The 25,135-nt window shown below is 52.0% G+C and overlaps 1 protein-coding gene and 1 long non-coding RNA gene across 3 annotated transcripts; one reads left to right on the top strand and one right to left on the bottom strand.

Moving 5' to 3' along the window:
- Positions 1 to 1,634: 1,634 nt before the first annotated feature.
- On the bottom strand, positions 1,635 to 8,625 carry LOC141575995 (uncharacterized). 2 transcript variants are annotated; one of them, XR_012504145.1, is made up of 2 exons: positions 4,449 to 8,625; positions 1,635 to 1,945 (listed from the first exon to the last, which is right to left on the bottom strand). It is a non-coding gene; the product is annotated as an uncharacterized LOC141575995 (long non-coding RNA). The 2 variants fall into 2 exon arrangements; XR_012504146.1 differs by having other exon boundaries at positions 3,196 to 8,625.
- Positions 8,626 to 8,628: 3 nt separating this feature from the next.
- Positions 8,629 to 12,172, top strand: FZD8 (frizzled class receptor 8). Its single transcript, XM_010952327.3, has one exon. The coding sequence runs from the start codon at positions 9,383 to 9,385 to the stop codon at positions 11,447 to 11,449; it is 2,067 nt and encodes a 688-aa protein (XP_010950629.3). The 5' UTR covers positions 8,629 to 9,382; the 3' UTR covers positions 11,450 to 12,172.
- The last annotated feature ends 12,963 nt before the right edge of the window (positions 12,173 to 25,135 follow it).

Genomic DNA, 25,135 nt, shown 5'->3' on the forward strand with positions numbered 1-25,135 from the left:
TAATCTCCAGCCCCTAATTTTTCATTTGTTTTTGGATGGGGGAGGTAATTAGGTTTCTTTGTTTGTTTTTAATAGCGGTGCTGGTGCATGCCAACCACTCACTCTACCACTGAGCTATACCTTCCCTCCTCCTCAACTCCTGATTTATTCCTCACCACCCATTCCCCTTTGGTAACCATAGTTTACTTTCTATATGTCCGGGAGTCTGATTTTGGTTTGTAAATAGAATTTGTAACCTTTTTTTTAGATTCCGCATATAAGTGATATCACATGATATTTGTCTTTCTCTGTCTGACTTACTTCACTCAATATGATCATCTCCAGGTCCATCCATGTTGCTGCAAATGGCATGATTTCATTCCTTTTTATGGCTGAGCAGTATTCCATTTCTTTATCCAGTCATCTGTAAAACATGACTTCTAGTCTCTATCTTGCAGATTTTCCTTGAGGCTTAGACAGGAGGAAGGCAGAGATGGATACAGTCGTGTGGCAGAGTGTTGGTTGCCTTACCAACACCCATCTCCCCTTCCTTCTTCCTTTCTCATAACCCTAATTTTTTTCAGTTATTTGCCCTCCTCCACCTGGCCAGGTACTTTCTCAGCTCCAGAAGATAGGGCAACCTGATTTCTTTAAGTCAAGTGTGGTAATCCTTTCATCAATGGTTTAAGAATGGGGATTCATCCCAGTATAACCTAACCAATGAAGCCTTCCAGGAGAGTCTGGGAGCGCGTCCTTCACCTAGGAAAGAGAAAAGGAGCGACATACCCCGTCGTTTGTTCGCCGTCCCTCCTCGGGACACTGTCTCTGGATGTGCAGCCATCCACTGACCCTGAGGTCACCAGCGCCACACCCTAAGGGAGGCAGGATGGAAACAGAAAGAACCTGAGCCCTGTGCCAACCAACTTGGGAATCCCCCTACCTCAGGACCACCTGCTGTGTGAGACAACAAATCTCCATCTCGCACGAGCCAGTCTGAGTTGGGTTAATGGCTGCTAGTTGCCACAACGTCCAACATGATGAGGGTCAAGCCCTGAGCCACACACCAGAGGCATGCAGAAACCAGTACTTACCATTGTTACTCCACTCTGGCCTGGCCCGCCCAGTCTCCTCACCACCCCTCTGCACATCACCGACGCAACACAGATCAAACTACTTTCCATCCTTGTTCCGGTCACTTCCATTCTTAAGTGAACGGACTACTCCCGGTAGTAACTATTAGCATAGAATCCAAACTTCGCCTTCTCAGTACAGTTTTTACGGCTCACTTGGGGATTCAGGAACAAGGTTCGCATTCACCATCCTGCAATTATGAATTGTAGGTTGGGATTCACTCTGTTTAGTTACACCCACGTTTTTTATTCTAATCAAAAAAAAAAAATTAGGATGTCTAATTTCAATGAATTATCTTCCAGCAGAAACCTTGATCTTTTATTACCACACAGCAATCAAGCTCCAATAGAATCCTAACAGGAAATGAACCCTTTCAGATTTTTGAGTAATAAAACATAAAGTGAATCTTTCTGTTCTGTTTATTTTGAGACCGGAGGACAAGGTGTCACAAATGAAGACACGGTGCCACAGTTGATGTAGACATTTTTGAAATACGAATTAATTCAGAGACCACACGGATCCCATCGGAAACACAATGATTTAATCATCAACAGGGTAATAGGCCGACAGGTAAAAACAGGAATCCTTCCTTTTTAGCCCCGAAGTAGCAGATTGTGACAAAGCCAGCATGACTGAAGGAGAGGTCCCCTCCCGAAGCGGCAGTGGCTGAGGCAGACTTGCGGACGGGGTGGGCTAACGTGTGGTGTGACAAGGTGGGGAGGTGTCTGGTGCGTTTCTTCCCGGAGAGCAGCCTGTCCTGGCAGGTCAGCAACCACGTCCCACTGAAAGGCTTGTGGGCAGGACTTGGTGAGGAGGGAGCTCCCGGAGCCAGCATCTGCAGAAGAAAGGCAACTGCAAGGTCAGTGCAGGAGCCACTCGGTCCTTACACCACAAGCATCTCCCTGAGAACGTGGAGTGACGGCAAGAGAATTAGGTCCAGAAAGCGAAAGCAAGCAAAGACACCAAGTGCCAGTGGAAAGATAAAGAATGGAAACTCGAATCTTCCTGGGGGTGCAAGTCTCCAGAAACAGGCTTGGTGGGGGCCCCAGCGGCAGGGAGTCAGCATCCCCACAGCCCGAGACGCCGGCCGGCCCTGGGAGGCCGTGTTCTCCGCAGGATCCTGGGAGCCAGTCAGGCCACGGGGCTCTGGAAACCGCACAGGTGAGGAGCAAGGGCTCCTCTCGGCTCGTGCTCCCATCCGTGTAGGAAGCTGGTCCTTCAGGTAATTACCCTGCAGGGAGTTTGCCCGAGAGCAGGACGTGAGCAAACACTAAGCCACCCAGCTCGTCCTGCCAGGGGAGTTGCTTCCCCAGCCAGCGACGGGCCCTAAAGGCAACTGGGTTTCTGATGCGGAACAGGCTTGACTCAAGCAAAATATGCTGCTCAGGAAATAAATAACTGGAACCTAATTAACAGATCCCACCTGCTGTGGCTTTGGGGGAAGGAGGAGGAGGGAGGGCTCCTGCTTTGCTGATAATTAGCACACAAAGGGCATAAGCATCCTCTTCAGAGGCTGCTGGGCTCCCAGCCCTTGACCTTGGGCACAGACCTTCATCTCAAAGAGATGTGGGCCTCTGTTTTCAGCTGAGAAGGCCTCCGGGTTCGAGCAGACACCCTAGCTCGCCTCCCAGAGGCTTTTCCCCTGCCCTCTCCCTTGATGGCCGAGCCCCAGTTTTGCTCAAGGGACCCCTCCTTGGCCAGGCCAGGGCTCAGTGATGTGGCCTGTGACCCAGTGGTGACCCATGAGGAGTAAGAGGCAGTCCCTTCCAGGAAAGCCTTCTGGGCGCTTGCAAAGGGACCCAGGGAGAGTACACACCACAGGGATGGCCTCGTGTCATGGGCAATAGATTGGATCAGCATAGGGCAAAACTGGACACTGTGCCCAGGTCAGGCAAAACTGGTGACACCTGGGCCTCCACCTCCCATGCTAATTCTGCAGTCTTCTAATGACAAAGCCCCCCCCCTTCCTTCCCTCACCCCCTTCAAAACCGCAATTCTCAACCAGGACAGCTCTGGGACAGATTTTAAGAGGATCCAACCAAAGGTGAGGACAATGAGTCAATCTGTGAATCAGCTCCGACATACTGTGGCCATCTGTGTGGCGGAAAGAGTGCAAAGGCCTGGTCCTCGCTCTTCGGTCATTTTGGTCCATGTAAGGAGAAAAGACAAAATCCATAAAATAAAGAACAGAAGAAAATGACACATAATAAATGCTAAATCCAGGGTTGTTTCAAGATAATTTTTTCCTCAGTATAAAATTCAGATCATTATAAAAAAGAAAGAAAAGCAAAATCACTCCTACTCACTTCAACTCAGACATAACTCTAGGCAACATTCTGACGCACTTCCTTCTAGTCTTTTTTCTATTCATGCATAATAACAGCTGGGCTCACACCATACAGTTTCATAGCCTGCTTTGTTTCACTTAATAGTGTGTGTTGAACACATTCTAGAACAGGGTTTTTCAAACTGCACTCTACTGGACTGTATTTTGAAAAAGCAGATCAGGCATTCAGATTAATGATGTGATATTATTCCAAAAGACACATTAACGCATCCATTGTCTCTTATTTTATTGTATGAATTATTATACATATTATAAACTGTAAGGTTACGCCTACATAAGTACACTTGTTCCTGAGAGCAAGCAAGACACGCACCAGAAAAATAAGTCAAGTGCTGTCACCAGTTGAATAAAAATTACATCCGTTCACCTGGATCTGGTCAAAGACAAAGTGGAAAGACGTGTCACTGTCATCTTCGCCACCTCCATGCCCTCAGCACCCTGGTAATTATTATCTGTATCACTAATGTAAATTTGATTATCGTTTCAGACCACCATCTGAAATGGATCAGTGTTACCAGAAGTCAACCCTGGCACCGAAATGTTTTTGATACAAAGCTTCTTTCGCATCAATAAGCCCTTCAGAGATGAGGTTCAATACAGTTTCTCCTCCATTGTATTTAAGTGTGTCAATACCCAAAAAAGTTACACGATATAAGACTAAAAAGAAGAAAGAAAGAAAAAAATCCTCAAGCTCCAGAATCGTATCGATGTCTTTAAGGAAGTCTCCAAAAGGGCGGGGAGGGGCTTAACAAAAAGGAAAGGAGTTACACTACACAGTTTACACACATTATAAATAAAACAAGTCGTAAACTGTTCGACATTTAATTCACACCACTGTACAGAGAACTTCAAAAGGAGGGAAAATGCGGATATCAAGGTTTTCTTGGATCTAGATCATACTTAATTCATAGCCCTGAACAAAATACTCTGGAAGACGAGGCATGTTGGTAAATGACGCCGTTTGAAAGTTAATCTCAAACTGTTAACGTACCGCCGACTGCTGCGTGTCTGCCCCGCGCGCCGCGGCGCCCGGACCGCCCACCGCCCATCTCAGCTCCCGTCAGAGCCTCACCCGCCAGCTGACCCTGCAGCTGGGGTGTGACAGGTCCAGACCAGTGTGACCCGAGGGCAAGGATTTTCTTCTCCAGGAGGCGAGCGGCCCAGTGGGAGGTCCCACCACTCCGCCTGCTTTGGCTGCTGTCCTGTGAAACGTGATGATCCAGCCGCGGGAGGCCCCACGCAGCCCAAAGGGAAGCCGAGAGCCCAGAGCAGGCCTGCAGGCCTCACGCCGCTGCGCGGAGGGACCCGAAGGCGGCCTCCGCTCCCGGCTGCGCAGGCGCGCGAGCTCAGCGTGTCCTCCCTGGCTCAGTCAGTCTTCCGCGGGAGGTCTTCATTCCCCTCAAGGTTCCCGAACCAATGCACAAGGCACCCTGTGTCGTGAGAGTTGCAGCATCTGGCCCATATTTCAGTGTCAATGAGGTAGGGGAAATCAATGATTTTTTTTTAAAAACATATTTCACAATCGTTATAAAGTTAAATGACAGCGAGGCTGCCATTTTCCAAAATGGCAGCTCCACGTAGGGTGGGAATCCCTCCCGGCCAGCGGCCAGCGGCACAGACCTGCGCAGGTGCCTCCATCCCTCCAGCACGCGCCTTGTGACCGCAGACTGAGCCTCTTCCTACTGGTGGAGAAAACGCAGGACCTCTCGTGGAGCTGAATATTAATATGGAAGAATATAAAAATAATCTCCCGCATTTTAATTCTAACAGAGATTGAAGCAAGACCTGTTAACCTCTATCTTTCTTTCCATCTATGGTGGGTGACTCAAGACATAATTCTTCCAAAGACAGATTCTAAAACACTAAGAAATTCCAATATTACTCGACAGAGTTTTATATTCTCTAACAATATAGACTTTGATCGTTTCCCCAAAAGAAGCTTTCATTTAATGCCCGAGAAATTGTATTAGTTACTGAAGAGTTCTCTGTTTAACCTCTGCAAAGCGTCATTCTATTGGTACATGTTAGACCCACTCATGGGGTGGGCATAGCTCAGTGGTAGAGTGCATGCTTAGCATGCACGAGGTCCTGGGTTCCATCCACAACACCTCCATTAAAAATAAATGAATAAATAGACTCACTCTTGTATCAAGAATTTTAGGTTAGACTTTTAAATTAAAATCCACTGAAACATAATTTCCCCAAAGTTTCTTAAGTTGGTGACATTTAATATATCGATGGTCTCCTATCCAGCTAGGTATCCGATGTTTGGCAAAATATCCCCTCCCTTGAGTTAGAGTCACGCCTTCAACTTGTTTATATTATTGTGCTCATGGGCTATTCAGTAACAAGACATCTGTTCAGAAATCCCTCTAGAAAGTTTCCTGCATTATTTATGTCACCACTTAAGCTATTTCCCCTCCCTTAAAAAACAGCTGCTTTACATACAAAAGAAAAAATCATTATTTAGCCAGCAATATGGATAAATGATTCTGGTTTCTTTTCGCTGACCCATCATTGCCTTTTACAGACTAATTGGCTTCCTAAGTCTCTTCTGCTCTCAAAGATTGTCAAGTTGCCATTTAATTTAATACTAAAATGTAAATGCTATTCTTATTTCCCCTCAATTAAAAGTAAATGTTTAATGATTTTATGTAAATGGCTTTAATCTCACCCCAAAGAGCTTAAAACATGATTTTTGAAGGCTCTGAACTTTTTGTCTGCTTTTCTCCTGCAAGCTTAATACACTTCCCCAAACTTGCCACAGTCCGCATCATCAAAGCTTTCATCTTGTCTCAAAAGAGAAAAAAGAAAAAATTTCAATGCCAATGAAAAGCCAAAATCAACTCTTTTCCGCCTCAATTTTCAAATGTCAGTTTGTTTTTACCCAATTCTAGGAAATTTATACAGTGGAATTCTAAACTCCACTATTTGACATTTCCTGCTGAAGAAAATCAAAAGAAACTTTCCACCCTCGATGTTGCTTTTGGAAGCGAGCCCCTTCTATCTGTGGTCTCAGTGAGGCAGGGCCTAGGCTGGTCCTCAGAACGGGGACTTGCCTCCACTATTGTGCTCAGAACTCTGTCTCCAGGTTTTACCTGATGTCACTCTGCAGTTGAATATTCTGATGGATCGTCCTCTATGGACAAGGCACCCACAGAAGAGAGGTGACTTGCTACATTCAACAAACCACGGAATTCCAATTAGAAGAAGGGAAACAAATCCCATAGAAGACCAAGTAACGGTCGAGTCTTTGCATTTTTGAGAACTAGAGACCGTTTTCTGCTGTATCAGCTAATATTTCTGAAGCCTTTGAATTTCTGATTCCTTTGGAGTTAGTTTTTCCAAAACAAAAGTGGGAAGGAAGTGTTTTGGGTTTTTTGGGGTTTTTTTCCCCAGTATGAAGAGGTCCTAACTAGACTTCGTTAAAAAGAAAAAAAAAAAAGAAAAAGATGATGGGGGTACAACTACAGCCTTGTGGATATGCCTAGAATTTGTGGTGAACATACAGAACTTGCCCCAAACCAGGGTCGGGGCTGGGGGCGGAGGGAGGTTCTGCCTGGCTTTTTAGAATGCGGTTGCTAAACTAAGCTAGAGAGCCCAGGGGCAGGAGGACACAGGTTCTATGCAGTTTACCCTTCTGCTAGTTACTTGTTTCATGGCCAGAGTTGCTTTCAAACGGATCACCCCCACCCCCCCAAAAAACTGGCCTGGCCTCAAACATGCCTTCGTTTAGTGCCTCCGTCCCCATGCCCTCAATAACTTTAGCTTTCTAATCGTACTCGTTCCTGCTATGAAACCTGACAAACAGGGAAAATCTGGAAACAGAGTGAAAGAGAAGAAACAGAGGAGAGGTAGGAGAAAGGGAGGAGGAAGGAAGGGAGGGGAAAAGAGAGAGGGAGAGAGAGGCTGTTGCCACCCTCCTGGCTAACTGAAATGCTTGTTCCCGAGATTACAGTAATTACAGCCCCAGCGTGAGTTCCATACAAGCGCTAAATGAAACAGCACATCAATTAAAAAATAAACACTCCATTCTAAGAGAAAGACAACCCCCTGGGACGTCCTAACAAGCGTAAATGAACCTGCCAGGCCGCCCGCCCCTCGGGCCCCTCCCCGTCGAAGGTGGCTGCGAGCTGGCGGGGGCGGCGCTCGCTGGCCGCGTCCCCAGCCGCCGGCCCGGGCAACCGCGGGGACGTGTCCGCGCGTCCGCGCCAGGGCTGGGCGCCGCCTCCCACCGCGGAGGAGGAGGCGCTGGCAAAAACAGTCAACTTGGGAGAGACGCCTGGTGTTCCAAAAGCACGAGGCGAAGAGAGAGGATCCAGCCGCAGTTTCCAGTCTGTCCTATTTATAAGTTTTTCTTTCTCCCTTTTCTTCCTCTCTCTTTTTCTCTTTTAAAGAAAGGGAATGAGGTTTCATAAGGGAGCACTGTGTCCGGATGCTTTATGTGTTTTACCTCACCTAATTAGTAGAACCCCTTTGAATATCTGTACTGTGCCCCCACTCTCCAGTTGAGGAAACTGAGGCTCCCCCAGTCACTCAGCGGAGGCGGGAGGAGACCCGCCCCCGGGCCTGCCCGAGTGCCCGCGCCCCTCGCGCGCCCGCAGCTGGGCTCCCGGGCACCTCCTCGCGGGCCGCCCCCGGCCCTGCCCCACCTGCCGGGGTGAACTGCAGTCGTTCCACCCCTCCCACATTACCAAGCGTCCACGACCATCGTTCTGAGAACCTTAAGAAGGGGACCCCTTCTCGGTCCCCCAAAACGCTCCCGCGCACACCCCCGCTCTCGGAGGGGCGCGGGGCCCCCTCGCCAGCAGGTCGCCCACTTTCGGGGAGCCTGGAAAGCAGGGGTTTGACTTGATCAAAACGGGCCTCGGAAAGCGCGCGCTGCATAACGCCTCGTCCCCAGTACCCAAGCGCAGACTCGAGGAAATGGAACCCCGACCGCAGACGCGCTGAGCGCCGCGGGGACGGCAGTGGCAAAGCCTCCGTCTCTGCGGTCAACCCCAAGGTTACCCAAACTCCGGCCGCAGACAGCGTGCACGGCCGCGCGGACAGCCAGGCCCGCCCCAGGAAGGCTGGGCCTGGGGAGCGCGCAGACTCCGCCCCGCGCCCCGGATTGGCGCGCTGGCCGCGGGCGGAGACCGAGTCCTCGCCGTATAAATATTCATGAGCCAGCCGGGGCGCAGCGGGGCCGGAGCGGGAAGTTGGCGAGGGGCGCTGCTCCCGCCGAGGAGGAGGAGGAGGAGGAGGAGGTGGCGGCGGGGCGCGGGCGCGCCGCTCAGGTGTCCGCTCCGCCTTCCGGCGTGGATTTGGCTCCGAGTGTCCCGCGAGAAGGGGAGCGTCGACACCTCGCCCGACTGCCTGCCGGAGCGCGGCGCAGATTTCCACCGGAGGCGGGGCCCGTCATCCCGGCGGCGGACCGACGGAGGACAGAGGGCGGCGGCCTCGGCGGAGGCGGGCCGCGAACCCCGGCGGCAGCCGCGCGGCCTTGGGGGAGAGCATGAGCCCCGGGACGCCGAAAGGGGGCCGCAGGGGCTGACCTGGCGCGGAGCGGCCTGGCCCAGCCATCTTGACTGCGCACCGCGGCCCGAGAGGAAACTTGCAGCGCCGCCGCCCTCGGTGCCCGGCAAAGTCACCGGCGCGCGCGGAGAAAGCGAGCAAGGGAAGGACGATGAGCTGGGGGCCGGCCACTATGCCCCGCGAGGGCTGAGCCCGGCCGGCGTGTGTGGGCGGACCCGGGGACAGGGGTGCCTTTCGGCAGCCACCTTCGGCTCCCGCAGCGCCGTGCGGACGCGTCCCGAGAAGGGTCGAGGTTATCGGCAGAGCCTCTCCCGGGAGAGGCAGGAGAGAGCCCGGCTGGGCGCCCGGCCTTCCCTCCCCCGGCGCTCTCGCACGCCGCCCGGAGGGCGCGGGACCGAGGCTCGCAGCATGGAGTGGGGTTACCTGTTGGAAGTGACCTCGTTGCTGGCCGCCCTGGCGCTGCTGCAGCGCTCTAGCGGCGCGGCGGCCGCCTCAGCTAAGGAGCTGGCGTGCCAGGAGATCACCGTGCCTCTGTGCAAGGGCATCGGCTACAACTACACCTACATGCCCAACCAGTTCAACCACGACACGCAGGACGAGGCGGGCCTGGAGGTGCACCAGTTCTGGCCGCTGGTGGAGATCCAGTGCTCGCCCGACCTCAAGTTCTTCCTGTGCAGCATGTACACGCCCATCTGCCTGGAGGACTACAAGAAGCCCCTGCCTCCCTGCCGGTCGGTGTGCGAGCGCGCCAAGGCCGGCTGCGCGCCCCTCATGCGGCAGTACGGCTTCGCCTGGCCCGACCGCATGCGCTGCGACCGGCTGCCCGAGCAGGGCAACCCCGACACGTTGTGCATGGACTACAACCGCACGGACCTCACCACGGCCGCGCCCAGCCCGCCGCGCCGCCCGCCGCCGCCGCCGCCGCCCGGCGAGCAGCCGCCCTCCGGCAGCGGCCACGGTCGCCCGCCCGGGGCCAGGCCCCCATCCCGCGGCCGGGGCGGCGGCGGGGACGCGGCTGCACCCCCAGCGCGCGGCGGCGGCGGCGGCGGCGGCGGCGGGAAGGCGCGGCCCCCTGGCGGCGGCGCGGCGCCCTGCGAGCCGGGCTGCCAGTGCCGCGCGCCCATGGTGAGCGTGTCCAGCGAGCGGCACCCTCTCTACAACCGCGTCAAGACCGGCCAGATCGCCAACTGCGCGCTGCCCTGCCACAATCCGTTTTTCAGCCAGGACGAGCGCGCCTTCACTGTCTTCTGGATCGGCCTGTGGTCTGTGCTCTGCTTCGTGTCCACCTTCGCCACCGTGTCCACCTTCCTCATCGACATGGAGCGCTTCAAGTACCCCGAGCGGCCCATCATCTTCCTCTCGGCCTGCTACCTCTTCGTGTCCGTCGGCTACCTGGTGCGCCTGGTGGCGGGCCACGAGAAGGTGGCGTGCAGCGGTGGCGCGGGGCCCGCGGGCGGGGCGGGGGGCGCGAGCGGCGCGGCCGCGGCGGGCGCGGGCGCAGCGGGCGCGGGCGCAGGCGGCCCGGGCGGGCGCGGCGAGTACGAGGAGCTGGGCGCAGTCGAGCAGCACGTGCGCTACGAGACCACCGGGCCGGCTCTGTGCACCGTGGTCTTCCTGCTCGTCTACTTCTTCGGCATGGCCAGCTCCATCTGGTGGGTGATCCTGTCGCTCACGTGGTTCCTGGCGGCGGGCATGAAGTGGGGTAACGAAGCCATCGCCGGCTACTCGCAGTACTTCCACCTGGCCGCGTGGCTCGTGCCCAGCGTCAAGTCCATCGCCGTGCTGGCGCTCAGCTCGGTGGACGGCGACCCGGTGGCGGGCATCTGCTACGTTGGCAACCAGAGCCTGGACAACCTGCGCGGCTTCGTGCTGGCGCCGCTGGTCATCTACCTCTTCATCGGCACCATGTTCCTGCTGGCCGGCTTCGTGTCTCTCTTCCGCATCCGCTCGGTCATCAAGCAGCAGGGCGGCCCTACCAAGACGCACAAGCTGGAGAAGCTCATGATCCGCCTGGGCCTCTTCACCGTGCTCTACACCGTGCCCGCCGCCGTCGTGGTCGCTTGCCTCTTCTACGAGCAGCACAACCGCCCGCGCTGGGAGGCCACGCACAACTGTCCGTGCCTGCGGGACCTGCAGCCGGACCAGGCGCGCCGGCCCGACTACGCCGTCTTCATGCTCAAGTACTTCATGTGCCTGGTGGTGGGCATCACCTCCGGCGTGTGGGTCTGGTCGGGCAAGACGCTCGAGTCGTGGCGCGCGCTGTGCACCCGCTGCTGCTGGGCCAGCAAAGGCGCGGGCGCGGCGGGCGCGGCGGGGGGCGGCCCGGGGGGCGGCGGCGCGGGGCCCGGCGGGGGTGGGGGGCCGGGCGGCGGGGCGGGCTCCCTCTACAGCGACGTCAGCACCGGCTTGACGTGGCGGTCGGGCACGGCCAGCTCCGTGTCGTATCCAAAGCAGATGCCCTTGTCCCAGGTCTGAGCGGAGGGGAGGGGGCGCCCGGGAGGCAGGGGGAGGGGCGAGGCGACCGAGGCTGCGAGGGGGACACTCGAAGGCAGAGGTTCCCACCCCTCCACCGTGTTGATTGCTATTAGCATGATAATGAACTCTTAATGGTATCCATTAGCTGGGACTTAGAGGACTCGCTTAGAACAAAGTACCTGGCATTGAAGGCTCCCAGACCCGGCCCCTTTCCTCCACCGACGGCCGAGGGGTTCCTCCCGGCAGGCGTTCGTTTCTGTTGGCAGAGGAGCGTGAACTTCGCTGCCGCGTTTCCAGGACCCAGGGTTTGGAGCCCTCGCTGGTTGCCGTTCGCTGAGATTGAAGCCAGACCTACAGATTTCACCTGAGGGACCTTGTCTTCTCCCTCGATTCTCCCACGTAAACTCTGACGTCTAACATGTCCTAGAAGAGGGATGACCATGGCCTAACGGGATGGCACGGTTCGGGTATTCTTAATGACCAGGCAAATGCCTTAAGTACACAAGCAAGAAATGTCTTAATTATACACCCCAAGTAAATACGGGTTTTTTACATTAGAGGATGTATTTATATAATTATTTGTTAATTGTAAAAATGTGTAAAATATGTACATATCCAAAGATATACAGTCTGTACATTTTCTTGTAAAAAGTTTAGAGGCCACCCCTGTAAGAACAAATATAAGTATTCTATTTTGTCAATAAAATGACTTTTGATAAATGATTTAAACATTGCCCCCTCCCCCTGCCTCTTCCAAACTGTTACCTTTAAAGAGCTTGCGGAGGGCACGTTGGAAACATGGACATTTTCTGGTTTCTCATTATGTTCACGGACGTTAGACATGGAGAAAATGATCTGTTAAACTAGTTCATAAGTTGTTAGCGGAGTATCACTGTCGAACTGCACTCAAAATTGAGATTTTAGCACCTTTCCGAAAAGGTGGTGTTTTTCATGGCATCTCTTTTCTGATCCGTGGTGAACAACACTCACCTTAGTGTATGTAAATGGGACCTTCCACAAGGCCGGAATTCCACTCCGGCCTTGTTATTTATCTTGTGTAATATCACTAAAGGCTTCCAACCCCACGTTCATTTCTGGCGTCCGTGATTTTGGAGGCACCTGCTCTTGCAGGACCGAGCACACTGAAGGGTCGAGGTTAACGTTTGAAAGCATCGATCACACGTTACGGTGTAAGTCACTTGACAATCTGGTAGCCGACCAGGCGTTCTTTCATGGATTAAACTAACGGGTTAACATCTTAATAACCTTCCAGGCTTGTGTCGTCCAATGCACTTCTTTTCCTAGAGAAAAAGCTATTGTTCCTCTGTCAAGACTAAGCTAATTTATTGGAGCAGAAGGCTGTTGAATTAGCAGAAGAATGCTTTGGCAATTGTTGAACTTTTTACCTGTCTGCCCAGTGGCTCAGCACATCCTTTAAGAGGAGCCAAATGAATAGGGTTAATCTGTAGGGAACTTGGTCTTTTGAGTTGGAAAACCTTTGATCTTTTCTCCTCTCCAAATGTGCCGTATAGTCTGAAGTCTCTCCCTGCTGCCCGGCTCCTCTTGGTGCAGACCAATTGGCCACCGCGGAGCCTTAAAGTTCTTCCATTAAAGGGCTGTGGGACTTTTACTTTAAAAAGGAGAGAGAGCGGGGGAGAGGAAGACTTGTAACAGTTCGTGAAGACCAGAGGCACAAGTGCGCACAGCCTTTTAAACAGCTTTTCCCGGCATTGTTAGCCAGCCTGCAGGCAGCTAGGCATGGGTTGAGACATTATAGAAAAAGGCTCTGAATGCCCTACAGGTGGTCTGCGCACTTAATCCCCAATTTAAAGCGTTTTCCTTTGCTGGACAATTGCATTACAAAACTCCCTTCTTTCTCGCTCCTAATTGAACCAATGAACTATTATAAACTACAAGTTTTCCTTTAAAAAAAAAAAGCCATCAGTGCCTAAATTCTTTGACTACATTCTGGCCAGTTTTCTGGACTGAACTTTGAAAGCACCGGAAGTAAAAGCTGCTTCAGACATTTCTCTTTTTCAGATATTTTTCTTCCTCACGCTTGGTATTTTCTGACAGATGAGCAATAATTTAAAAGTAATTGGTGAGGTTGTGTGTTCCTACTGAAAAGATAGCCCCGGGTCCCTTATTAACCTGTCAATCAAGATAAGAAATGGGCAGTTACCCTGCTAATGATGGCGGCATCCAACATGGTGGGGTGGGTGGGGTCCGGTTCACAGCGTCCTGCTAAGAAGTTTGTTCTCTTTACTTTTCCTAATAGGAATATTTAGTGCTTTAAATTTTTTTTATTTTTGTTGAGAGGATGGAAACTACTTCTTTGACCGATCTTTCTCATGTAAGAGGCTTTTAAGAGGAGTTTCTTGGTAGAAACATTTTGCAAGTCCCTCGCAGAGTCATTCGTGGGGTTAATTGGATTTTTCGAGGTAGATATGCAGGAAGAACCCCGACGTTAGTTATCATGCCGACTATGTTTTTTAAAGTCAGAGCCACTGGAAAAATCTGCACCTTCTGAGAGTTTATTCATTAAAGGATGACTGCTTTGTAACTTGGGAACCAAGGAGTGGCCTGAGTCGAACCCATGTGGTGACTCGCAGGTACTGTAGTGTCCATGAACGGCATTTTCGGTTATAAGGAAGAACTTCGAGGGCAGTTCCCGTAGTCCTTGCACATATGTGAGATGGAGAGAGAGTTAGAGACTAGCTGCACTTGGCTTCCTGCTTTGGGACTTATGTTCAACTTTGAAGCTGTCTCCCTGGGGGGAGGGGGCAGCCCATCCGTGGAGCACATGCTTAGCGTGCGTGGGGGCCTGGGCTCAGTCCCCAGTGCCTACATTTCTTTTTTAAGTGGAGCTTTTTCCCTTTATTTCTTCATTATATCCTTGTAAAATGCCGCTTTTGATAACCTTTACAAAACGGCTATTAAATGTGTTCAATATAAGCAAAAAGCTTCACCGGAAAACCTCCCCAGCATCCTGAGGCCCGCCCGCAGGGGGACAGCCGGGGCCTGTGGCCCCTGTGCTCATAGGGACTGACTGTAGTGACTGATCTCAGAGCGCAGGGGCTGGTTGTGTGCCTTGAAAGCTAACGCTTAAGTTGCCAGGTTGCCAACACCCAAATGGTATCTATTCATGGGATTTAGAAACAAAAACAAATCGGTTTGAGGGATGGGAAAAGCAAGGGACAGGCCTACTCTGTGGCTGGGAGATGAATGTCCATAAAGTCTCATGTGGTTAAAACCATGAGAAAAGCCAACGCTTATTAAAATTACTTGTGGGAGAAGCTATGTGAAACACTTTCTTTTCGCTTTATAATATATGCAATTTGAAAATACCATAAAACGGAGGGGAAATGGATAAGGGCAAACCTTGTCACCGTGACAGTTCCTTCACCTGCGCTGATGGCCCTGAAGGTCTCTGGAATCCTTCAGAGTTTCGGGGGAGGAAATCAGATGGTTCTGCCAAGAGAAAAGTCACACATGGAGCCTCAAGCAGCTGTGGGCACAGCTTGCAAGTCAGCATAGGTGACAAAGGTCCCCTGAGACGCGCCTCGTGTCTCCCCACGCGACGCTCTGCTGCCACCTTGCGGTGCCGCGGAGTTCCAGCACCGAGGATGCGCGGGACCAGCACTGCAGGTCCTTCCCTCCAAACCGCGGAGCCCCTGGTCCCCGCCCAGACAGCCCGCAGCTGTTGTGTTCAGAATTTTGAACTCTTTCCTGCAAGAAAAAGATCCCCAAACTGCATCAATTTAAGGCCCCACAAGACCTCCATTGAATTAAATCCTCAATATAACAGTTATGTTAAAAATTATCAATAAGCTGTGTTGAAATTCAACGGTCTTTTTTAAAAATTACCTTCTGAGGTGCTTTTATGTAAGGAATGAGCCGCTCACCAAAGATTCACCACATTTAATGGGAGGAAGAATAAACCAGGAAGACTGTCTGGAGGTGGCTTGTTAATTTCCGCACACTTCAGTTTCCCACCGTGAAGTTGGTGCTGAGTCCGGGGGACGATACTCTGCACCCCCGACAAGTACTGCTGGCTTGGGAGGGGCAGGGGTCCCCCTTGTCTGGAACAGAAGGAATAGAAGCCGCGCCAGGATCCACATCAGCCAAAGGGAAGAGAGGGCATCACTCGGGAATCGGGAGCAGTGGAGAAGGCGTGGGGAGACGGAAGACCAGGGGCGGGAAGACCACGCCTGCGAGCAGAGTGTGAAAGGCAGCTTCGCGAAGCCCACATCCGAAGGCTTCTTCCTTCTGGGATCGGAGTGGCTGGGCGGGGGCTGGGAGGGAGGAGGCGAGCTGGTCAAGGGACTGAGGACGGAAGACGCTCTCGGAGGTCACCTACAGGGTCCTGGGGTCCTAAGTGGTTATCGGGACTCTCGCTGCTCCGTGGACAAGGAACAGTGGCAAGGCCTAGTGTTGAGGGAGGTGGACTCAGAAGCCACATCGATTGCCACCCGCAGCTTCCCGCACGCACAGGTCACTGCTTCACTTACAGGCCGGAAATTGATGCCCAGAGAGGACTGGACTTGCCCAAGGTCACACAGCCAGCAGCAGAGCTGGGCCTGGAAGCCACGGATGCTACGTGTCACTCCTAATAGTAGCGACAGCTCATTTCCGCTGCCCTGGTTTCTGTGTAAGTCCCTGCAGCCACCGGCCGCCACATGCTTTCGTCCCTGACATCAGCTGCCCGGCCGTGTGCACCCAGTCCCAGAATCGTCCCAGAGCACAGGTTTCCGACGGTCTGGTGCTGACCCACACGGGAACAGACGAGCACTGCCTGAGAGGCTGCCGGGGCAACTTCGGGAAGGTTTGGGCCTGCACCCACAGTGACACAGTATTTGGCCAAGATCACACTTCCTAGTTGATACCAAGGCCCAAGGACACAGTCTGCCTGCTACTTAGTGAGGTGCAGTGACCGGAGGAGGGAAGGGGCCAGTGGCTGATGGAGTCACACCGGGGAGAGTGGTGCCAGCACCTGCCCTGGTCAGCAGGGGCCTGGGGCCTCTGGGAGGAAGGGGTGCACTAGGCCCCCAGGGCAGCAGAGCCAGAGGGAGCAGGAAACAGCCCCGGTGAGCACTGCGAAGTCTCTGGAGGGAGGGGACAGGAGCGCCGTGGATTCAGACCAAGGCCCCGGGACATGCCCAGGAGGACGGCGGTACCTGAAGGGGCGGCAGGAAGGATGGAGTGAGGGCAGACGGCCAGGCCAGGGCAACGTCGGGATAGTTCATAAGTAATGACCGCGCTTCCACAGCCTTCCAAGCCTTGGGGAGCCCCACCACTCACCCAGGACAAAGGTACCTATTTATGAGCCTTATTTAACACTCAAGTGAACCATACACTAATTAAAATCAGAAAAACAATTTCCAGCGTCCGTTCCGTGACAAAGCTGTTTCTAAGTAAGCAGCACCCTGGCGGTGGCTCTCACCCCTGCCGACACCCACAAGCACAAGGGGTGCCTCCACCAGCCACTGCGGCCAGCAGCACCCCGAGCAGGTGAACCAGAGCTCCTGGGGAGCCCGAGCTTTCTAAAACCAGCCGGGGGGGACGAGTCGCACGTGTAGGCAGCGTTGAAAGCCAGTGAGTGGAACTGATATGATCTAAAAATGAAACCACAAAATACAGATAGAAATCAGCTGAGCCAAGGGCTCTTGTCATCCAATTTGCCTCATTTAAACGGAAGTAGTTTTGTTTTTTTTCTTTTTGTCACCTTGAGTAAACATCTGGGAGAGGACAGGGGTGCCCCCAGCTGGGCGGAAGGGAGAACTTCATGCTTTGCTGTTGTGAACCGAAGCTCTCGCGGCACAGCGTTGTTTGGATAACCCTGCCTTCTCTTCCACTTGTAAAGTCGTAACAGAGAACTGGGTACACAGCGTAGGATTCTTTTAAACAAGAAATTAGACCCAACCGGTAAACCTCCAAGGAGCCAATAAAAGCGGACTCACCCAGTGGTGACCTAGTCTGGGTGTGACTTTTGACAACCAGGTGACAGTCACCTCGTCGTCCTGGAGACGGGGGGGGGGGGGTGCTGGGATCCTGAGTGTGTGTGGATACGTGTACCTTTTAAAGGAACGTGACACCACCTCCCCTGATGCTGGAACTTTGCACACGTTTTACAATTGTAGGATAATGTTTATTCAGGGCAGAAATCTCCTTCCTCTGGGGACCCAGGAGGAAGGGGCGAGTCCTTGACCAAAGCCCCAGAAAGTGAAACTCACTCCCCAAGTGAACTCTGAGGTTTTCCTGAGTCTACATAGATCTTAACTGCTACACTGCATCCTATTTCTGTAAGAAACAGTCCAAGCAGAAGGTCAAAGGTGAAACCCATGGGAGGGATACGAATCTCTTGTCATACCGCTAAAGCGCATACGTGGCTATACTTAACGGGAACCAAAAAGAAGCTAATAACTCAATTTAATCATCATGGAAAATATCTCATAATGAACGTTGTTTTTACCTGCTTGACTTAGAGATTCTCCAGGAAGCTGCAGAAAGCCAGCGAAATGGAGAGGTTCAGAACACGGACTCAGGACGCCCCGCCTGGGCCAGGTTCTCAGCCTCTGTCTGCCTCAGTTTGCCCCTCTGTAAAATGGGAATGAGACAGGTTCCTGCTTCACTGGGTCTCAGGGTAACTGTGAGGAGTGAATGCAGACAGAACAAGGTGAGCGGCACTGCCTGGAACAGTGGGAGGCGGCCAGCGTCATCGAAGCCTGTTTTTCTGTAGCGATGCTTCCTTGTGCATTTTTGCTTTATTTATTTTTATTATGACTAAAAAAAACATACAACACACTTTACCATCTTAAGCAGTTTTTAAGTGTCCATTGTTTGATGCTAGGCATACTCACACTGCTGTGAGCCAGATCTCCACAACTTGTCCATCTTGCAAAACTGAAAGTACGGATTAAATATCCCCCTTTCCCCCCTTCCCCTCGGTCCCTGGCACAACCGTTCTTCCTACTTCTATGAACTGGACAATTCTCGGTCCCGCCTATGAGCACACTCACATGGCACTTGTCTTTTTGTGGCTGGTTTATTTCACTTCGCATAATATCCTCAGGGTTCATCCATGTTGTGGTCTGTGTGACGGGATTTCCTCCTTATTAAAAGCTGGCTAGTAACCAGTGGATGTACACACCGCATTTTGTTAATCAGCTTATCCACTTATGGGCGTTTGGGTTGCCCCCACCTCTTGGCTGTCGTAAATAATGCTGCTAGGAACGTGGTGCGCAAGCATCCCTTTGAGACCCTGCCTTCGGTGTTCCGCGTGTGTTCCCAGAAGTGGGACTGCCGGATCACACAGCGGGTCTACATCTGAGGACCCTCCGCGCCGCTCTCTGCAGCCTGCGCCCCACTTTACAGCCTCACCGACAGTGCGCGGGGTTCCCGCTTCTCCACGTTCCGGCCATCACTTGTTATTTTCTGGGTTTCGGGTGGATTGAGGTTTTGTGGTTTTGATCTGCATTTTTCTGATGATTAGTGATGCCAAGTAACTTTTCATGTGCCTGTTGGCCATTTCTGTGTCATCTTTGGAGAAATGTCTGTTCAAGCCCTTTGCCCGTTTTTCATCAGGTTTTTCCATTTTTCCTGTTGAGCTGTATATTGTTTTTATATTCTTGATAATAACCCCTCCTCTGATACATGATTTTCAAATATTCTCACACAGTCCGTAGGTCGCCTTTCCACTGCTGACCGTGTCCTGTGATGAACCAGTTCTTAATTTTAGCGTGGTCCCACTTGCCTGTGTGCGCTTTGTGGCAGGTGCTTTTGGTGTCCTGTCCAAGACAGCACAGCCACGTCCAGGGTCCTGAGGAGTTTTGCCAGTTTTTCTCTTCCACGTGGGATGAGGGCAATGATGACTGCATGGCCCTTATTTTTTTCTCCTTTTTTCCATTTTTCTTTAAATTGAGGTATAATTAACATACAGGTGCTCTGCCCGTCTCACTCAATCCTTCTGTGAAACAAATGACATGATCGAGAGAAAAGCAGTACATTTTAAATCTCTACATACAAAAAGGGAAGGAAATTCAAGATATTACACTTGTCAGTGAGGCGCTCGTGACCCCCGCTGCACTTACAATGGCGAAGTGTCAGTGCTTTAACCTGCTCAGAAGGGAGAATTTCTATTATTTTTTTAAATTGTGTGCTGTTCTAAAATCCACTCATTCAACACACACCCATTAATCACCACGACACAGGAGGGGGTTCGAAGCCCCATCCGTGTTCAGACGTGCAGACACTTTCTTCATGTGAAACCCATCGGTCCACGGAGAAAATTAACTCACGGCAGAATTAAACAGCAAGGAGAATAAAGAAACAAGGAAAAATAGAGAAGAAAGTTGACAGGAAGAAAAATTTCAGGTGAAGCAAAACAAATATTTTTAATCAGAGTTGCAGTGAAACCCCGCCGTCACATGAGCGATCTTTTCACGGCAATCCTCGCACAACCTGCCCACTGGAGACTCGGGGCTCCGGTCACTGGAACACCTTGCCCGTCAACACTTCCATGCTGGAAAGTTGGATTTCACATGAAGGAAATGACTAAGTTTGAAAGGCTCTAGGTTTAAGGTGACTCACATGCCCGTAGGATGAACAGACCTGAACACTGTGTTATGATTTGTGTATTTGCACTTCGAATTCTCGGAGGATTTAACAGTATGAGACCAAAGATTGGATTTTTCCAAATCACACGGAAGCCTTGAAATCCAAGCTGAGTCTAATTAAAGGATGAATGGGGTGAACTCCACAACTTTGCAGCACAGCCATGTTTGCCGACTCCAGAAGGGTTGGCGCAAGACCAGCACGGAGGCTTCCGGGCCCCGGGCGGTGAGGGTGGGGCTGAGGGGAGTCAGCAACGCTTTTCCAGGCCCCTCGAGTTACTGACTTAGTTTTACTGTAAGCCGTTCACTAATTTATGAAAAAAGTGTCAAGTTAACAACAAAAGGTGTTAATTCCATCTGGATTATCGGCAGTGTGATTTCCCACCACAATCAAGACTTTACTCAAACAACCTGGATGCCTCCACCCGGTTCTATGAGACCCTTCAGGTCCATTTTTGCTTCCCCCATTGGACCAGAGCCCATCTGAAGCCACCCTACTGGGCTTTGGGCAGGCACCCATTTGAGAAGTCGGCAAAGGGTGTCTTTGGGGTTCCATATTTCCTTCTCAGGTACCAAGTTCCACCCTGCATCTTTTTATGAACTTCATTCTTTAGTAACCAATCCCAGCAAGACTCCAGGAAAAGAACCCAGAACAGAGGACATGATGCAGCCACAGAATTTCGGGGAGGTATGAAAAAACGTAACATAGAATGTGTGCTTCCTGACCCAGCGGTACCTCGTGAATAACAACGTGTTGGGAAACACTGGTGTTAGGAGGATGGGCCGGGTACATGTGCCGCTCAAAGATCGTGCTGTACACCAGAAATCGGCAGGACACTGAAACTGACAAGACTTCAACAACAAAGAATGAAGAAGAAGAAGGAGGAGGAGAAGGAGAAGGAGAAAGAGAAGGAGAAGAAGAAAGGGGGGGCATGTAGCTCAGTGGTACAGCGTGTGCCTAGCATGCACAAGGTCCTGGGTTCAATCCCCAGGACTTCCACTAACAGTAAATAAATAAAAAGCTAATTACGCCCACCCCCAAAAGAAACCCATGCAGGGTTATTGGCAAGGTCACCAGGGAGGTATACCTGGGCGGGGTCTCCCAACATCCCAAAGGGGACCACGTACCATCCCGTACCTCGGGCTGAGTCAGGGGGGTCTTTTCGGGCCTCTGCTGGCCCTGTTCAGAGGTAGGGAGTTACCCACGGATCAGTTAGGCTTTCAGACCTCTTTGATCTACACACACGAAGGCAAGACAACAGGCCTCCACTTTCCCAAATGTTCGAGGCCACCAGGTCCCATCCGCACCCTCCCCCACGTGCCGTTTCCCAACCTCACTCTGCTGGGGCCTCAGACTCTGCCTCCAGCCTGGCGTTTGCCCCGACCGCAGGCTGCCTGGGCTCCCTTCTCTGCCCCGTGGCGTCTCTTACACATAGTTGGTCCTTGTGCGTCTGGTCTCTCCTCCTTGTCACCGTCTTCCCACTTTGGTGCCAACCCTCCCTCCCAAGGAAGTGACCGCCACCACCTTGTCTTCCTTCCCCTCCCCTTGTCACCATCCTTGCTCTGACCCATCAAGGTCACCAAAGTGTAACTGGTGGTGCAGGGAACAGCTTCTCACAAGGCATTTGGACTTTAAATTTTTTTTGGTTTTTTTTTTTTTGGCATTCTTTTTTCTTGAAGTATAGTCAATAAAAAAGTTTTAAGACTTTTTAAAAATTGGCTAAACATAGTTCACAATGTTGTGTCAGTTTCTGGTGCCCAGAATCATGTTTCAGTCATACATATACACACAATATATTCGTTTTCATATTCTTTTTCATTACAGGTTACTACACGACATTGAATATAGTGTCATTCAGCTCCATGGTGGTTTACTTAGAAAAAATAGAAATTTCATGGTGAAATATCCAAGTCTGAACCATGAGATTTAATTTTTAAGTATATGTTCCCTGCACTTATACCCTAGTCATCTCATCAAGATGCCCTCAAGCACAAGGATGTGCCTTCCTTGTCTTCCTCTTGCGACTCCTCCCTTGCCTTGTCCAAGTCCCAGACACAGAAAAGACGCTTAATAAATACACGGCCATCAGGAGCTGTCTTCCGTATTCACACTTGTCCTTCTTCCAAAAGGTGACACTCTTCTTGTGAGTGAGGAAATAAAGACACACAAAGAAAGGCCAGAGTTCCCAGAGCCCTTTGCTGCTAGAGTGGAAGCAGTGCCTCCTCCCTGGAGTGCAGGCTGAACCATGTTCTCAGTTTCTCTCCGAAGAACCACTCTGGGCGCAGAACAAAATCTGATGAACCTGCTTTAGCCTAAGACTTGACTTCCTTCTCCCCACCCATCCCACAAACCCCTCCATAAAATTACTGAATTTCTGAAGGAAACGGCATTCAATACACTTAGTATAAACTTTAATAATGCCTGAGGCTTTTTTCCGATGAAATATACCAGGTGAGGAAGACCAATTTATAGACATTTAATTGCCTCTCAAATAATGTTTCTGAGATCAAAAGCACTTTAACCTTCTAAAGCACAAGAAAAAGAGAGAAAAAATTCTTACAGATAAAATAACACATCATTTCCTAAACCAAGGGGGGTGGAAACCTCACGCACCTTTGCAGGTGCCTGATTTGATGAGCCAAGGCCAGAAGGGGCTTTTTTGGCTGATGAGTGAACAGCTGGGAGGAATCGTCCCAGAAGAGAAAGGTCTGTGCCTGTTGCCACGCCCAGCATGCAGCTTCCTGGGTAGTCACCCCGGACCCTCCCAGGTCCACCTCTTTTATCATGATCGGTGTCTCAGGCCAAACGTGCAGTTTGCAGCCTGGCCATACGAAAACCCAGGGAAAAGGACAATCAGACACTTGTGGGCAAAAAATATAGAAAGTAAATTAGAAATAAGGAAGGGGCCATCTCAACCCACGGGTATGAAACACTGTTAAATTACAGATGGCCCACAATTTCTCCATCGGCCCGAGAGTCTCACCCCACCTCCCTGCATCATCCAAAGTTAACCTAACACGAGTCCCAGATCTGAGGCTTCTTAAATCCCGCTTTCTCTGAGCAAAGATGAGCAAGAAAGGAGAAGGCTGACACTGGCCAAGAGGCTCCAGAAATAAATGAAGGTGTTGGAGCTTATAAATACCACATCCTAACACGGTCCAAGAGAGGCCTCTGCTGGTCAGACAGGAGGTGGGATGGAGGTGGGATTGTCCCATCTGTGGACACCTCCCTCCTCATGCAGGTGCCCTGTCACCGCCACTCCTGGAGATGCCAGTTTTGGGACCTGTCAGGTGTGGAGATCTCACAGCCCAGGACACACCTTATACACGGCCATATGGGGGCAGGTGGGCGTCCGCCTCCGTGATCTCACCTGAACTTCCCAACCAGCCCATGGAGTCAGGCAGCCCTCAGGTGCCCGTCTCAGTGCCGAGAAAAGCAGAGCTCACAGGAACTGTAGGAGGAGCTGTTAGAATTGGACCAATACCTTTTGCTGGAGCTCTTCCCGCCCATTTGCTGGCCTCCCACGTGATAAGCTGGTCTTAGGTTTTTTTTTTTTTAAAGCATCATAGAAAGAAACAAGAGCAAGAGATTAAATGCTGGGTGCAGAGCTGATGGTTATCGACATAGCTCCACCGACTTGAAACCTCATCTCTCAGCCTGCTGACACCACGGGTTGTGCAGAAAGCAAGGAGCAACCCCCCCCCCGGGAGGGAGGGGCGCTTCGGGGAGAGGGCCCCCCGCGACCCGGGAGGGAGACTCCGGGCCGTCTGCGCAGTGGGTGCCGGCGGCCGCAGGCCACGCTGCAACGCTCCGTCCTTCGTGCTCACCTGTCTGGGGACGGAGACCTCTTACTAAAATCCAGTATTTGCATTTGACTTTTTATTTCCTGAATTCTCCATGAAAACTCCCTTCACGTGAGTTCAGCTTCTGAGAAGACTGCGTCACTTCTTTCGGCTCCGCCTTCTGCCGCTCGCGTCTCTCTCGGGTCGCAGCACAGGAAGGTGCGCGCTGTGACTGACAGGACGGAGGAAAAATACACATTCGTGTATTTCAAGTGGGGGCGAGGGGAGACATCTGTTTCCTTTCCAGGAAACGTTTCTCCCACAGAACAAGGGAAAGGGCTGGACTGGGGGTGGAGGTCACCCCATCCCCACGGCAGGAGGGATGCGGGGTCAGGTCTGTGCCCGGGGAGCCAGGTGCCCCCCCCCTTCACTGCAAAGCCCACCCTCCTCCTCATTTCCTGCCGGAAACCAGATTCACACCCAGGAAACTGGAAGTAGGTACCTGCCAGAACAGTCGCGCTCTGTTAGTTCCGGACAGGAGGCCTCTCCTGGGCGCAGTCTCACCAATGCCCCCCTAGTCTTCTTCCTTGCGGGCCCGCCTCGGGGTTAGGGTGTCCGTCCATGCTGGGCCCCACAGCCAGCCCCCGCCCCCGCCGGGCACCAGCCCTGGGAGACGTCGGGAAATCTAACCCGGGAGGCTAGACTTCCACGGCACCCAGCCCACCGCACCCACCGAGCAAAGCCCGAACGGCTGGGCGCTTACACCTGCCAAGGTCCTCCATGGTCTGAAAGGCCCATATCTAAGAGACAGTCCCGAGCACGGGAGACTTGGGTCCAGGCCCCTGTCAGTGAGTTCTCCTCATCCCCGTCACCTCCTTTCTCTTCCCTGCAGCCCCAGGACGTCCGAGGACCCCAGCCAACGGCCATGCTTCGCCTTACTCCCCTGCGACCAGTTCCTTGGCCACTGAGGATATGTTAAGCCCCTCCCGTGGGGCAGGTACCCAGGAAACGTTTGCTGCCTGAGGCAAACGCTGGCCAGCTGTTGGCCCAAACCTTCCCTCCTTCTTCCTGGACAGTCATCCCTACTGTCTGCAGGGGGATTGGTTCCCAAATCCCTGGATGCTCAAGTCCCTTACATAAAATGGCCTAATATTTGGACATAACCTGCCGCATCCTCCTGTAAGCCATCTCCGGATGACTTATAACACCTAATACATTGTAAATGCTAGGCAAATAGTTGCCTGCATGCAGCAAACTCAAGTTTTGCTTTTTGGGACTTTCTGGAATTTTT

Source organism: Camelus bactrianus, chromosome 35, assembly GCF_048773025.1.
Source record: "Camelus bactrianus isolate YW-2024 breed Bactrian camel chromosome 35, ASM4877302v1, whole genome shotgun sequence".
In the NCBI taxonomy this organism is placed as follows: Eukaryota; Metazoa; Chordata; class Mammalia; order Artiodactyla; family Camelidae; genus Camelus; species Camelus bactrianus.

Excerpts from the sequence above, each read along its gene's own strand:
- FZD8 (XM_010952327.3), top strand. The coding sequence starts at position 9,383 with ATGGAGTGGGGTTACCTGTTGGAAGTGACCTCGTTGCTGGCCGCCCTG.